At 28.8% G+C, this 15,641-nt stretch overlaps 1 protein-coding gene across 3 annotated transcripts in view; it reads right to left on the bottom strand.

Annotated features, from left to right (window-relative positions):
• LOC143244871 (ubiquitin-protein ligase E3C) overlaps positions 1-15,641 on the bottom strand; it is an 89,683-nt gene that overhangs the window by 19,901 nt on the left and 54,141 nt on the right. For all 3 annotated transcript variants that reach the window (XM_076490303.1, XM_076490304.1, XM_076490305.1), the window contains exons 16-19: positions 11,994-12,078; positions 10,757-10,851; positions 10,203-10,344; positions 41-285 (exon numbers count right to left, since the gene is read on the bottom strand). In XM_076490303.1, coding sequence (XP_076346418.1) covers positions 41-285; positions 10,203-10,344; positions 10,757-10,851; positions 11,994-12,078 — 567 coding nt within the window. The remainder of the gene's footprint in view (positions 1-40; positions 286-10,202; positions 10,345-10,756; positions 10,852-11,993; positions 12,079-15,641) is intronic.

Here is a 15,641-nt window from a genome sequence, read left to right on the forward strand (position 1 = left end):
CTGATGATAAAACACAAGTCAAAGTATAAAGTACAGTCACCTTTCCAAGCATTCTGCCAATAAAGTAGTAGTGTTTTGTAAAGTTTTCAACTAACAAATGGACTCCTGGATTAGGGTAAAGAAGTCGATCATGGGTAGTTTTAAAAAAGCCACGGTTTGGATCAAACGCAGTTTTCAACAGCTCATTCAAAAACTCACGAAATATCCCTCCACCATCAACACCTGCTTCATCTACACCAGCCTGATTAACAACTTGAACTCTCATTCTTGGTTTCAAGTTTGGTTCTATGAAGAATAAGTATTTAGAAAAAAAATATTTAACAGCAGCTTTAGCTTTGAATGAATAAGGAACTAAAATTCATACATACGAAATTTAAAAAAAAAAATGAAGTTCACTTTCAAACAGAAATTGAAAAAATATTCAGTAATCCATAATTTTAACCTAGCTCTAAAATTCATACTAAAATTTTACTTTTGTTTAAACAAAAACTGAATTGTAATAATTAGAAGTTCACATGGTTGAAAAATGTTCATTATTAAATGCTAAATTGCTACTGATATACATAAATGTTATCAGGTAACTCCTTTAAACTACTGTAGATGTCACTGGATAACAAAAGATTTGCTACCAGAGAAAAAACAAGTTATTTTAGGTAAACTAAAAGTCAAAATTCATCCAAAGCTATGTAAAATACCACACAATCAACTCAGCACAACAGATTTGTACCATGAACTTAAGACTACTTGGACAGCTTAATTGGTAAAAAGCATACATTTTTAGAAAACTTCAAACACTAATCATATTGTACTGGTGTAAAATTCCAAATATATTATTCATATATGCTGTTGGTTTTCAATATAATTGTATCAAATTGCATCACTTTTGCTACATTCCATGTCCACCCACTTTCATAGAACAATGAAACCCTAACATACTTAATTTGCTAGAGCATTCTAGAAGTCCCTAGACTGAGAATAAGGAAGACTGAGTCAGACAACTCTTTTACTCGTTTAGTCAATTCTCTTCACTCTGTACATAATTTAAAAAAAATCCTTTCTTCTCATTTCTTGCATCATACCCACAATATAATCAAATTCAGGAAAACACTTTTTTACAATCTTTTAAACTCTAGTTCTGTAAACACAATTCTAAAAAGATAGGTTGCTTTTAGTCTGCTTGAAGTTTCATATTTTCATAAGCCTAAATACAGGTTAGTTATTAAGCTTAATAAATTATTAGTGGAATTTCTATGGTACCTGTATACTTATGAATTTTTGGTTATTCAATTGTATATACAAAACCTGAAAAATTTTATTTGATATCCTCCACATGCAAAATGCAAGACTAGGTAAATTATGTCCAGCAGCAATCAAGTTCAAAGATTGTAGCGATAAGAGAATTGTTTGCTTTACTTCTTTATTTACTGTACTATGTTTTAAGAAAATTAAGTTTCATAACTTATTTCTAAATAGTAATTATCTATACACAAATATAATGTATAATATTTGAAATGTGACTATATTACAAAATACTAGTCTCCTAAATCACAGCCAAGACAGAAAAGATTAAAGATCAGTTTGATATTATTCGATACTGTAAAAAGTTCATGTGCACAGTGTCAATGTAAGTTATGTATTGTTAGCTAGGCATGGCTGGAAAGGTAGGAAAAAAAAATAATGTTATGAGACTTAAGCTACTTAGACTAAACAGTTGTATTTTGGTGTTATAAATGTAATTACTCTAACAAGAAAAAAAGACAATTTATATTTATTTCTTAATTTTTCTGTGATGGTTACAAGGTTGGTTAAGTGAAAGACCACATATGGTTGAAGTACAGAAAAAAAAATATGGAAAAATAAAATCTTACTGAAAACATATTTGAAATGTATTTCAGAAGTTCTAGAAATTACACAATAATTTTGACTTTTGGAATGAAGAATAGTTTTTAATTATAACACGAAATCACTTTGCACTCAAACTAGTAACAAAACAGATTTCATATTTTCACAAAAAACTTTAGGAAAAATCTCATTAAAAAAATCTAATTTTTTGTGTACAAAAAAACTTGTAATCTTTATTAAAAGTTTACCAGATTTTGTAATGATTCACATGCTGTACCAAAAGTTATGTAAACATGTAAATTAACTGGTGTATATTATACAGAATCTGTTGCAAAAGGGGTAACAGATATTCTCCATAATAAGTGAGCAAAAACTGAGGGCTAGGCTTTCTACAGATCCTGTTCTAAGTACAATTTATGATGGTGATGTATTACATACTTGAAACTACATGTAATAAATCTTATACAAATGCCATGATATATTTTTTGGGCCTTTATGTACATTTGTAATTTAACAAGAGGCTTTTTCTCAGATTATGTGCCCAATAAAATGCACTTTCAGTTGTTTTTCTGTATTGTTAGCTGCAGTAGTAATTTGTAAAGATTACAGCTACACAATTTTGTCATTTCTCTTGTAACAGTTTTAGCCATTCTTAATACTTCCACCTCTCCTGAATTTATACGTTATCCATTAAACTCTACTATTCTCAGATGATAACTTCTGGCAACATGTTGTATACATGTCATTAATTTATAATTTACTTCTCCCTGTTTAGTACTTTCTTATCTGTCACATGTTATGAGAAAAATACATGAACATTTTTGTTAACATTTACCAGTCTCTTTTACTAACAGATTAAGCTGTTTTAACTAGGCCATATCTATATAAAAATAAAATAAAATTACATAATACATTAGAAAATTATTATACAACATTGCATAAGAGTTGACTACTCATATCACAATATCATCATCTATTCAACTGAACTTATCTTTTCTCATCACTCTACATAGTTCTGTCAACATTTTCCAGCTTGCAGACTTTCTCAAATAATACAAATGATCAATAACTATGAAGCAAGTCACTTTAATCTTACCATTTTCTCCAAGATAACTTCTGTTTACTGAAATTCCTTAAATAAAGATAAAAGTAACTTACTACTTGCACATTATAAAATGCAAAACTCTTGAACCGATAGTCCAAAAGCACAAAAAATACATATGGTTATTCTTAAAATTGTTTGACAATTTGAAGTGGCTAGAAGTACTTGAGTTTACACAATTTGTTTTATTTGTTTTCTCTCATGTAAATTTGATCATTTTCAAGTATTTCCCATTGGCAACACCAGTAAGTATGATGTTAAATGAAAGGATTTGCATTTTCTTTGATGTTCACCAAAAATAAGTGTTTATATCATACTTTGTTATTGGATTCTGGGTAATATTGTCTTGAGCTAGCATTTGTATTTTAAAACAATAAGAGACCAGCTAATTACTTCATAAAAATTCACCACAGGGAATAATAGGATCACTGTCTTCATCAACTTACTGTTATTCATGCTGTATATGTAACTCATGTTACACAAATTTAGCCCCAAGTTCTGTAATGGGTTTGATCTGGTAATGTAAACTTTTTCAACAAGTTATACTGCTAATTGATGGAGAAATAGCAACAACAAATATTAATTGTACAGAAATTACAAATGAGAGAAAGAGGAATATCTCAATATTATTCACATAACATGACCAAAATCAGAGAAGTCTGTCCTCTACTGAGTGAAGTAACTGAAACTGGTGTTAAACTTAAGTCAGAAATTTGATACTTTCATAATTAAAACAAACCCTAATCGCTTAAATTTCATCAATAATTTGTGAAAATGGGCTTTACTCTTTTAAGCCAGCAATGAGAAAATGACTCACAGCTCAGACTAGTAAAATGATCCTATTTATAATACAAGTGACATATGTTGCTTTGTCACAACCAGTATGCTAAATTAGTCCTATCCACAGTATTCTACAGCTATTACGTGACATTTTGCTTTGTTATAACCAAAATGTTAACATCTGATTATTAGTAATAACTTTACAATACCAACTTTTTCTTCTTTAATTGGATATTCAGTGTTAAATTTACACACAACAGATTCATTAGAATTTATTATTTAAACCAATTTAAACTCTGTACCATCAGTTATGGTTTGTATTTCAGTAGAATGTTCTTGAATAAGCTGTAAAATGAAACAGCGAATACCCAAAATAACAAGAAAAATAGCTAATTTGGTGTTATAAGGTATTTTATTACTAGCATTAAAATGTCTTTTATAACAAACATGTACCACAGAAATTAAAATGTTAACATTTCAATTAAGGTCTCAAATGGCCTTTAGAAATTTTTTTTAAACTTTCACTTCATGTCCATAGCTGGACATTATATTTTAATATAGATATAAAGGTGTTCCTTTGTAAAATTAAAAAAGCCTTACTCATACAACAACTTAAGCCCAAAATAAACAAATACAAAGGAACACCTTCATATCTATATTAAAATATATAATAAATAATAAATATAAAATTGTATATTCAACATCTAAGCTTGCCCTCTACATTCTGACACTCATTACACAACCCCTTTCAAACATGTGGTCAGCTTCCGGTCAGTTACCTCTCTCTTTCTTTGTGAACCTGATGATGACCGAAGAAAGTCAAAACGTTGTTCACTTCTCTACATAAAAAATTTTCTTAACCCAAAAGAGCCGTTTTTACATATAAATTAACTATCTACATAAAAATCATCATATAGATCTGTAAAGTGCATTTTCAATTCATGAATAGATTTCAGGTAAACACTTCCTAGGATGTATGATATTGATTGACAAAGATGGTACCCAGCTGATTAACAATAACAGTGTAATTCTCACATAAAGCTTATACACATCCTTTCACCTGTGACTTTTATTGAGAATCTGATAATAATCATTGTTTATCTTGCATTAAGCTCTACTCACTGGTATTTTAAACTAACCTAAGGATTACATATCTATCCGTTATCTAGTACAGTTAATGTGAGAAAATATTACCAATCACTTATGTAGTTGGAGTGGATTAGCATTGCCGAAAGTGAAGCAAAAAAATCTTGCAAACAAAATTTGTGTACTCAACCACTGATAATACACATTTCTATGTGCCTTGAAAAGTTTTTATATTGTTCTTGATGTGTTAATGGTTTGTTATAAAATTGAAAAGCTGTTTATCATTATAAAAAATGAATTTATGTCCAATCCCCAAACTTAACTATAAAACCACACTGCATAGTAACTTTTAACATAATCATAGAAGTTGCATATGAAGTTTAAGATGTAATGTACTACTGTACTTATTGTACAAGTAATGTATTTCAGAATATACATAATTTTCAAATAGATCAGTCATGTAAATGTTGAAATTTTGTTGCTTACACCTTACACTCTTTAAAATTTACTCATTAATTTACTAATTATTATATTAGGTATATTACATTAATAAATTTTATAATAAAAAACTAACTGTTAACCTTTTTGTAATAATTGTTGAATAAAGATTTGTACTGCTCAAGTCACCAGCAGTTCTTTTCACTGGCCCAAACAGTGTGTTCTTCCAATGCAAGTTTATGGTATGTACCTATATGAGTATCACATATAGCATCAAATGTGTGTACATATTCCTTGTTCTTTTACTAGAAATATAAACACATGATTAGTTTTTGGTAATGTATTTAAATGCTACATATAAATGTTTAACGTGTATGGATTAAATGTAAAGAGGTTTTCAATGAAATATAAACTCACAACTATGGCAAAGTCATAAATCAAGTAAATTAGCATTATAAGAAATTCAAACTTTGTTCAGTAGTATGTTTTGGACTTCAACAATCAAACTCCACCTTTCATTAGTCTCACATACAAATAAAAAGTTAATGCTTTTATTGTAAAACTGTTGAACTTGGAGAACATTAAAGCTGGCATACCTCTCCTTGATGGTAATAAAATACTTGGCCACATTGTTATATAAAGATGCAGTACTTATCAAAAGCTTCAACATAACTAAGTCAAATTTCAAGAAAACACTCATTTTAATCATCCTTCATCTTGATCTAATCTGTTCCATGTTCAGTCTTGCTGGTCAAACTATTAGCTATTAAATTATTTATACATCAATTACCAAATAATCATCTAGTTCAATAACCAAGTCTGTGTCATCAACAGATAAAATGATTCAGTTATCAATGTATAAATTTGATTATCATTGCCTTTCAATTAATAAATAGAGCCTTCTACATTATATTACAAATTCTTTAACTTTATAAACATATCAAAACCAAGTTGGAAGATTTTAAACAGTTTTGTGCAAGAACTCCATGTTCATATTAGGAAGGTGATACTGATTTTTATTTAAATAATGTAAATGTTTAAAACTTAAGCAAAAAAGAGTTATCTGCACCGTTCTCACCAGCTTTCATTTCATTAACAATCATAGCAATGGATTCTTCACAAGTTTTATTGTTTATGTTTGGGGAAATATCTGAGCCATTTTTCTTTCATTAACACAAGCTGAGAGTTGAATTTTTTGCCATTGACTCCAATAGTAATTAGTCTGTTAACCCTTTTCACAAGAGTTATGGGTCAAAGCACTTATCTTCTTTGTTGACTCGCATTCAAAATTTTATTAAACTACTATTTTATGCATTTAAGTCAAGAAGTATGGAATTAAACTGTAGATTAAATTCAAATTTCCATATTACACATTTAATTTCTTAATTTAAAAGTAAATATTAAACACATCTAAATATCTATTTTTGGTTCAAATGAGATGTTTATGATGTTAAATTTACAATGTATATATTTTTGAATGAGTTATAAACTCAAATCACTGATATTGGCAAACAAGAATGTAAAATAAAAGCCTTTGATCTTTTCTATTTAGTGAGTTATCAATATGTTTAGTGAAACAAATGCATTTCCATTTTGAGAAACAGTCCTTTATATATATGATATGCAAATAACCAATCAAAAGCTCAGAATGTCTTCTTAGTGGTTTTCTCAGCCATTTTTAATATAATGGCATCCTCTCTTTTCTCTTTCTTTCTAGAAAAACTTTTGAACTGGTAAGTTAAGTCTTTAGTCTCATGATTTCATAATTTTAGGTTTAAATACAAGATTAGTTATTAAATTTGATAAATTGCAATGGAATTATATGGTATCAATGAAGTGACTTACAATTTTTTGGTTATTCATATGTATATATATAAAATCTAAACAATAATTTTATTTCATATCCTTCACTATAAAATTTCTTAAGGCTTAGAAAGGTACAACAAGCAAGAAAAAGTACAAAAGTCATAACTAGAAGAGACAATTGTGTGCTTTACTCCTTTATTTACTGTTCTATGTTTTAAGAAAAACAAGTTTAAGACATGCCACTTTGTAAAGACATGACTGTACATGCATCACTTCATTGTAACTTCTATATTGCTAGCCACACATGGCTGATAGATCAATACAGTAAAAATAATAAATATATGTAACTGCATAATGTACAAGTTATTTAGTATAAGCACTTATGTTTCATGCTATAATCTGTAGTCATTCTAGAACAAACAAGGCAGTTTATATTTACTTACTAATTTCATATGATTGTTAGAAGATTAGTCAAAATGACTGAACCCATACAAAGATTCAGGGGTGAAAACAGTATAAAATATTAAATGCTATCTGATTTATGGTATGCTAATGAATAAAAATATTTTTAATCTTAAAATGAAAATTACTTTGCATATTGGACAGACAACATGCAAAATTAAAAGGCATGAGAAAAACACTACTTAACTAACCATAAGACTTTATTATAAAATTCAATATTTTGTATATAAGCATTATAATATTTACTGATAATCTGCCATACTTCATTAACAATCTGTAATTTAAAACCTATAGCATGAAAACTATAACAAGCACAAAACGGTTAAGATTTACAGGTATTACAAAACATTACCTCTCTAATAACAAGCTCATCCCAAGCACCAACCTTGTGACCATTAAAAACACAACCTATTTGCTTCAAAAGAATGAGATGGTCTCATAAAACATTAAAGTGCCTGAGAAAACTACTAAAGGCCATTCTGAGCTTTTGACTGGTTATATTATATGTTGAAGTAAGTGTATTAAAGGGACAATTACCAAAAATGGAAAGAGGTGAGTGAAGTTGCTGTGTGTGATTCAGTATATAAGCAATTTATCAGAAAAAAAATGAAGTCCTTATTTTATATTCTATCTTGTCAATATTGGTAAATTGAGTCCTGAAATTGTACAAAATTATAATTTATTATTTTGATTTTAGCATCACAAACATATCATCTGAACCAGTGCTGCATTCAACACAACAAGCGACACAAAAATTGACATTTAACTGTGTTTTTCTAATTTTTACATTTAAATTAAGAAACTAAATAGTGTATAATACTAAAATTTAAATTATAAATCTGATAAACTCACTGACAAATTCATGAAATAGTAGTTCAATAAAAATTTGAATACAAGTCAAAAATGTGATGACATGGCCTTTGACCCATGACCAATATGGAAAGGGTTCAAGTCTCAAGAAACAGGATAAATTTACTCATTGTCAGTTTCTACTATTAAAACAAACTGAGAAAAGAAATGTGCATATAAAAATACATCTATTTGTAGAGATAATTTAAAACAACTGCTGACCACTCATGGAATTAAAACCTATACAAAATATCACAATCATTTGAACATTATTATGACTTGTTACAATTTTTAATTATTAGTATTTGACATCATGATAATAATAATCACAAGCTAATTTATAGCATTCAACTTGAACTAGCTATTGCAGGTTATATAACCCATTATATAATAAAGCATGATTTGATTTGTTTAGTTCATTCAATATCTGGTAACACTATATTTTTATGATTGCCATTATATTAGTTGTCAACTCACCCTACATAATCATTCACGTAGCTGTACCTTATTGGAATAATTAGTTTATATTGATATCACAGTTATTTAAAGAATTAAAGCAATATTTTGTAAGTCATAAGCACTGTAGATCAAAATGTTAAACAACTGACATTTTGTGGTTTGGTAAATAATGCTTATTTAATGTTTTTATAGTTAATCTCATTAAATCACATTAGCTATAAGATTTAAAATAAGTGAGAACTTCCTTAATTATAATTACACTTAGAAACACATTTTCATTGTTGGCTTAGTAATAAAAGGGTAATCAAATAATTAAAAGGTTATCCTCTCTCTCTCTCTCTCTCTCAGATACAGTATGGTTGACACATTATATAAGTATTTACTTTCACTCAGAACAATTACAGGAATTCACAGTATCCAGTATCTCTAAACAGTTTTACTGGTTTTATTTCTTGATTAAATGTAATTCTTATCTACAGAGTTAACTTTAATGTAATTTACTTTTTACAATGATATATCTCAGAATTTTATGTGAGAAAATTTTGTTTTGCTTGTCATTTGTAAGGTCATGGTTAAATATGAAATATTTTTGGATCAGATGGTTTTATATTTATAGTTATACTTTGTCTAAAAAAACCTTTAAATATTATGAAAAGTTATAAACTAATTTAGAAAGTTTCAATACTTCCATTAAAGCATGAAAAAAATGTTTCAGAGCTTGTACAGAGACAGCAGCTTAACATTCAACAAGACATTACTCATGGTTTTATAAAATACACGTGATGTTCAGATGTGTATCATGTAATATGTAAATATATATTTATATAAATTTTTATCATGTCAGTACATTTGTCACAACGTACTGAGAGTTTAATATAGTTGTTCTAATGGCATGTCTAGAACATTCTCTTTCAAGCATCATGGAAGCGAGACAGGTTTTTTCATGATACAGGGAGTAGTATATACAACAAATTTATTGATTCTTGCTATAGCCACTTTGAAGGTTATTTAGCCCTCAAAAAATTTTGTACATTTTCTTTGATAACTCTGCATTACTCCTACTGCTGTAGCACTACTAGAAGAATTCTATGAAGTTTTTCATCACATCTGTATACCTAAATTATCTCTTAGCTTTCAGTTATAAAATAACATATCAATTTGTAAAATACTCTCTCAAGAGTATGAATATCTATTCAGTAAGAATAAATATAAATATTTCAAAATTATTACATACCATACAAATCATTAAAATGTTCTGATACACATATAATATTCAATTTTAATTGCTAAAAGTATAATACAAAAAGCTAGTGTATGTATTTTAATATAATTCACTATAATTGTCACAACAAATAAAATTATTTCTAGAGAACCATACCATTTTCTGGGGAAAATTTGTCAAATGCATCTTCATAAATGTAATTCCTTCTTATTAGAACTTGAATTGAAGAACCCATTAAAAAGTTAGACATCTCTCCTTGATTGTCTACTTTGTCCTTCAACACTAATGACTGGAATATCTGAACACACAGTTGAAGAAAAAAAAAAAAAGATGGTGAAACTATAAAGAAATAATGGTCTATCAATGCAATAGTTATTCTCACTTTTAATAGATGGAGCTGATAAAGAAACATGTTTTATTCATCAAGCATATCAAGGTAAAATATTCAACACAAAATTAAAAAGAACACAATGCACTTCAACAACAATCTGTAACTGAACAGAAGTACATAAAACTCAATTAAGGTGCACCTTTTATAATTAACTTTTGCTGACCTACAATAAACTACATTTTCCCCCAAGACTCTTGATTATGTAACAAACTGCATTCAAACTGTACTTCTCTTTTGGATATTCCAGTGTGACTTTTCAGAGTCTCCAAGTCTGACAATGAAATAAGAATAAATCTCTGATACGTAAATTTAAACTTACCTTTACTCTGTCAGTAAAAGGTACTACAAATGGAAGCTCCCTCAGAATAGTCATATGCCTTATCTCAGTTGTTGACATTGGTGGGCCTTCTTCCTCTACAAGTTTTACAAATAGTAAAAACATACAAGTTATCTCTTTTCACAGGCAACATTTAACATTTTTCATGACACTAAACAATAAATGTAACAACATGGATTCAAACATTTTAATATAATGAGAGCACAAATGTTCCAAGTAAAAAATTATATGCACATTTTTATCTAAATATTTTATACATGTTTATATTTAATAATCACTTTAGTGTAAAAATGCATTGTAAAATAACCGATCTACATAACATTCTAAACCAAACAGATATTCAATGATCCCAGGACCTAAAAAAAACAAAGAGGTACTGTATTATAATTAAAATGTTAGCAAAATCTCTTGTAGAGGTACTGTATTATAATTAAAATGTTAGCAAAATCTCTTGTAGAGGTACTGTATTATAATTAAAATGTTAGCAAAATCTCTTGTAGAGGTACTTGTATTATAATCAAGTCCTATAGAGCAAACACTAGCTCATTTTTCAAAAAAATTGTTTCTCACCTTCTACCTCAGAAATGAAGATATTTTTCACCTTATATCTGGTAATATTAATTTTAAAACTCACTCTTTAAACTCAAATCATAATTATGAGTGTGTCTGCAGTTTCCTAGAGAATGCCCTTACAATTTAATTGTAGAGTTGAACATTATTACCTGTAGTATATTCTGTTAAGTCTTGTTACTACACCATATTTCATTGGCCACAACCAGTGATTACACTTCAGGGCATGTGTGAGTTACAACTAATTTTATATTTTATATGAAGAGCAAAAACTCCTCATTCCGTAAATATACATTTTTTACAGGTTGAAGCATCAACAATAAGCTGTAACGGGTTATTACAGGCTCTTTTAGCAATTACACAAGTTTTAAAATCATTGCTGAAAGGCTTGTTCTCTTTAAAACAGGAAACAATAATGGAGATTGTTACAATGACTTCCTATAGGTACAAGATTCATGATCTGGAAAAATTTTAAAATTAAATGTGCTTTTGCAACCTTCCTCCTATAAATAACATTTACTTTTTATTCTGTGAAATTGATATAATATATTTACTGATGATCCTAGTAACAGTTTGAAGCTCACTCTAATATAAAATGTTATTTTTGAGAAGTCACAAATTATTTAAAAAATACATGTTAAATACCCACCTAACTGTTCTCTCGTTAATGCTCCAAGTCCAACAAATGGTGTGTAGATTCTAGAACGCCTACTTCCAAACTGCAGATCTGTTGGCTATAAATAAGTAGCAGAGAAGTCTATTATATCATATTTTATTAGAAAGAACTTAAGAAAACTGAGCATTGTTAAAATATGAATTTCATAAACTAATAGTGACCAATTTAAAAAAAAAAAAAAAAATCCAAGAACAGTTTTATGTATAAGGAATACCATTTTGTACAAAAAACAATTCATAATCCAGTCATTCTTTTAACAGTACTGGGTTGTAAGCTAGTTACAGGATATAGATATTTAACTACAAGTTTTGTAATCAACTAATGTTCCTAACATTCTACTAAATATAAATTTTATAACTACTATAGCTAATAATCATAATCAAGAGCTTTTTTTTTTTTTGGTTTAAAAATCAAATTAGTCTGATAGTGAACCAAAAAAATTATTTAATAAAGTTATTGATATTTTTTTTCACTTAATCTTTGCAACACCTTAAAGTAAACAGTAAGCAGTTTACAGAGGCTTCAGTACAGCCTTGTATTACGTAAAAACAAGCACAAATTAGCAAGTCATGTGAAAACCACAACTAATATGAATGGCAAAAGCAAAACCAGATTCTGACATAGTTTGGTGTTCTATAGACAGTAAATGCCAACAAAACTTGATCACTTTCTTATGCAAAATATTCATGCACTCAAAACACAAAGATATTTTCATATAAAGTATTTATCATATTCAAAACTTAGATATCTCTTGTTCTTGGTGGGATTGAAAGAGAAAGAAATATGGATAAACATATTGTCTCAGGACCATACACAAAGACCTTCAACAAGTTAAACCCCAGTTATGGTAAAAAAAGTGTGGCATCTAACAATGGGAAAATTTATTCATCTGTTCGAGCCAAAAATATGCAACATAATCAAGAAGGTCACCACCTGGAAAGGCAAAACAAGTTGCTCCTGTGGCATATCCATTCAACAATTACATGTCTCATGAAAATTGAGAATAAAATGAATATTCACACTATTCCAAAAATATCCAAGTCAACAGACACAGTGCCTCCCATGCAAGGAGGAGGTTTATGATTTCAACATCATATTTTGTGATGAAAGATTTATGCACTGAAATTATACCCTGAGTTTATTATAAAGATGTACAGGGATCAGACAGAGTAGGACCAGACATAATATATGAACTACAGTATCAACTGCAAATGTAGTCACCTCACCAATGGCCACTCCTTTGCATGACTAGACAGGCTAAAAGCCTTTGATCCTCTTGTTATAATTTAGTTGAAGTGTGAATATGTGTATTGCAAAATGATGCCTAAAGTTGACCTCTTCCGAGAGTTTTTGGAATCATTTTTGCATTACATAAACTAACACTTCAACTGACCCTTTCTTTAAGGGTTCCACTAACAGATATTCTGACATTAAGTTTTTGCCTTCTTCAGAAGTTAAACCACTTTATTAGTTCTGGTGACAACAAACATACAGCAAACCATTGCAGCTACAGTAAGAACTGCCCCTGCAACAATTAACAAAAACCAACAAAAAAACAGAGGTATAAGTTCACTAGAACAACAAAAATGTTATATTCACAATCTTATCCCAGCAAACAAACAAATATACTGAATGAAAGACAAACTGTTAATACCTATAGGGATGGTAAATAAAATGTGACAATGTGGAAATATGTTGTCATGTTCAACAAAATACATCTCTATTAAACAGTTTGAAAAAGCAACATTTCAAAAAAACATAGAGAGTATGATGCAAATTTTATTCATTGATTTATGTTTAAGTTTCAGCTTGAATGGTAAAAACTTAGAAAGAAAAAAAAATAAGGTGAAATGAACATACCCAAGGTTTGTACACCATTACTAATTCCATGACATTTATTCTAAATTTCATAACTTATTTGGCCACTAGAACACATTTATACATCTTCATATAGATAAAATAAAAGGTACATTAAAGTTTAACAAAATTTAAGTTCTTACACATTTTACATTGAGTCAAATTACATGCAATGAGCTATTTATTTTCTCAGTCATGTACAAAACTAACAAATAAATATATCTCAATCAGTTTTCTTTTTTGGCAAACCTTCTATGACTTATTTTTTGCTACCAATATTTTCAATTCCTTCTCCTTTTATGTTGTTTCTGTCTTCCCAGAAAAACTATTTACTGATTGTGTGAGAACATATGCATCAGTTTCAAGCCTCCTTTTCTTATTTTTTTAACTTCTCAATTTCATCCATTATACATCTCCACCCGACACCACCCCCCCATTTTAACTTTCCTTTCTGAACCTTCTGTTCACCCAAATACATCATGTCTTACTGTCTAGCTTGTGACAATCAATTATTTACTTATATAATGTTACTGTATTCAAAATTTTTTGAACTACTATTTAATGAATTTATGTCACTAAGTTTGGTATCAAATTATAAATTATAGCACAAATTTTAGTATTATTAGTTTATTTCTTAATTTAAAAGTAAATTTTAAAAGAACACACCTAAACATCGATTTTTTGCATGTCAAATATGCCAAATGAAGCATTGGTTCAAATTATAGGTTTATAATGTTCAAATACAAAGTCTATAGTTTTGTATGAATTAGGAACTCAAATTAATGATATATTAACAAGCTAAATTATAAAATGAGAACCATATATTTTCTACATGATAAGTTATTGTTCATGTTCTGAAATACACACAACCTTTGTTAACAAAATCTTTTTCTCTACTGAGGCTTGACCAAGAGATAGAACTACCATTTTTACTATGTAGCACAACTTTTTAAAGCCTTGTCTATCAAACAGAAGATCAATTATAGGTTGCCGACTGTGTTGCCAATTTTATTATCAGAGGCAATGAAATCTGATAGATATGTAAAAACATCATCATGAATAGTTTAATGGTATCACACTTTCTGTACCTCAATAAGCAATTTCAAAATGTCAGATTTCTGAATCCAAAATGCTTTATTCTTTACAATTTCTCTTGAATCCAAACATAACTGGACACTTTTTGGTGTTTCATAATGATCACATTCTTCACATCAGATCTCAAACCAAGAATATTCAGCACTAGATGACTGAAGTGACTTTATCAATCTATCAGCTAGAAAGCCAGTATCAATTCTGTGTATCACCTTCAAGCAACTTGCATTGTTGAAATCTAACTTCATGATACTATGTGATCCATGATTTCTTTAAACCTCACTTTTAAAAACTTTATGCACGACTTTTCAACACAGTGAATACATCAGCTGATAGAAATGGCATCACTGGTATGTCCCTGTGACAAGTGGCAAGAAATAGTTTTGCAAGTTGTAAAATAAACACATTGATCTTTACCTCAGGGAATCATTCAATAATTTACATATTTCATATGAAGAGCATTTAGGAACCTTTACTTTTTTTTTCCCCTAGAACTTCCAGACCTGGAAAAATGAATTCAAAATTCCATGAGTTTTCCAAAATTTTAATGCCTCAAGAAACCTTGTATACCATACTGTTAGAAAATTTGTTTTGCATGATTGGAGGCTAACAGTATATAGCTCTATCAAAACAAAATATCCAACAGCATATTTAAGTCAACATGTCAGATCC

This window comes from Tachypleus tridentatus, chromosome 2, assembly GCF_004210375.1.
Source record: "Tachypleus tridentatus isolate NWPU-2018 chromosome 2, ASM421037v1, whole genome shotgun sequence".
Lineage (NCBI taxonomy): Eukaryota > Metazoa > Arthropoda > Merostomata > Xiphosura > Limulidae > Tachypleus > Tachypleus tridentatus.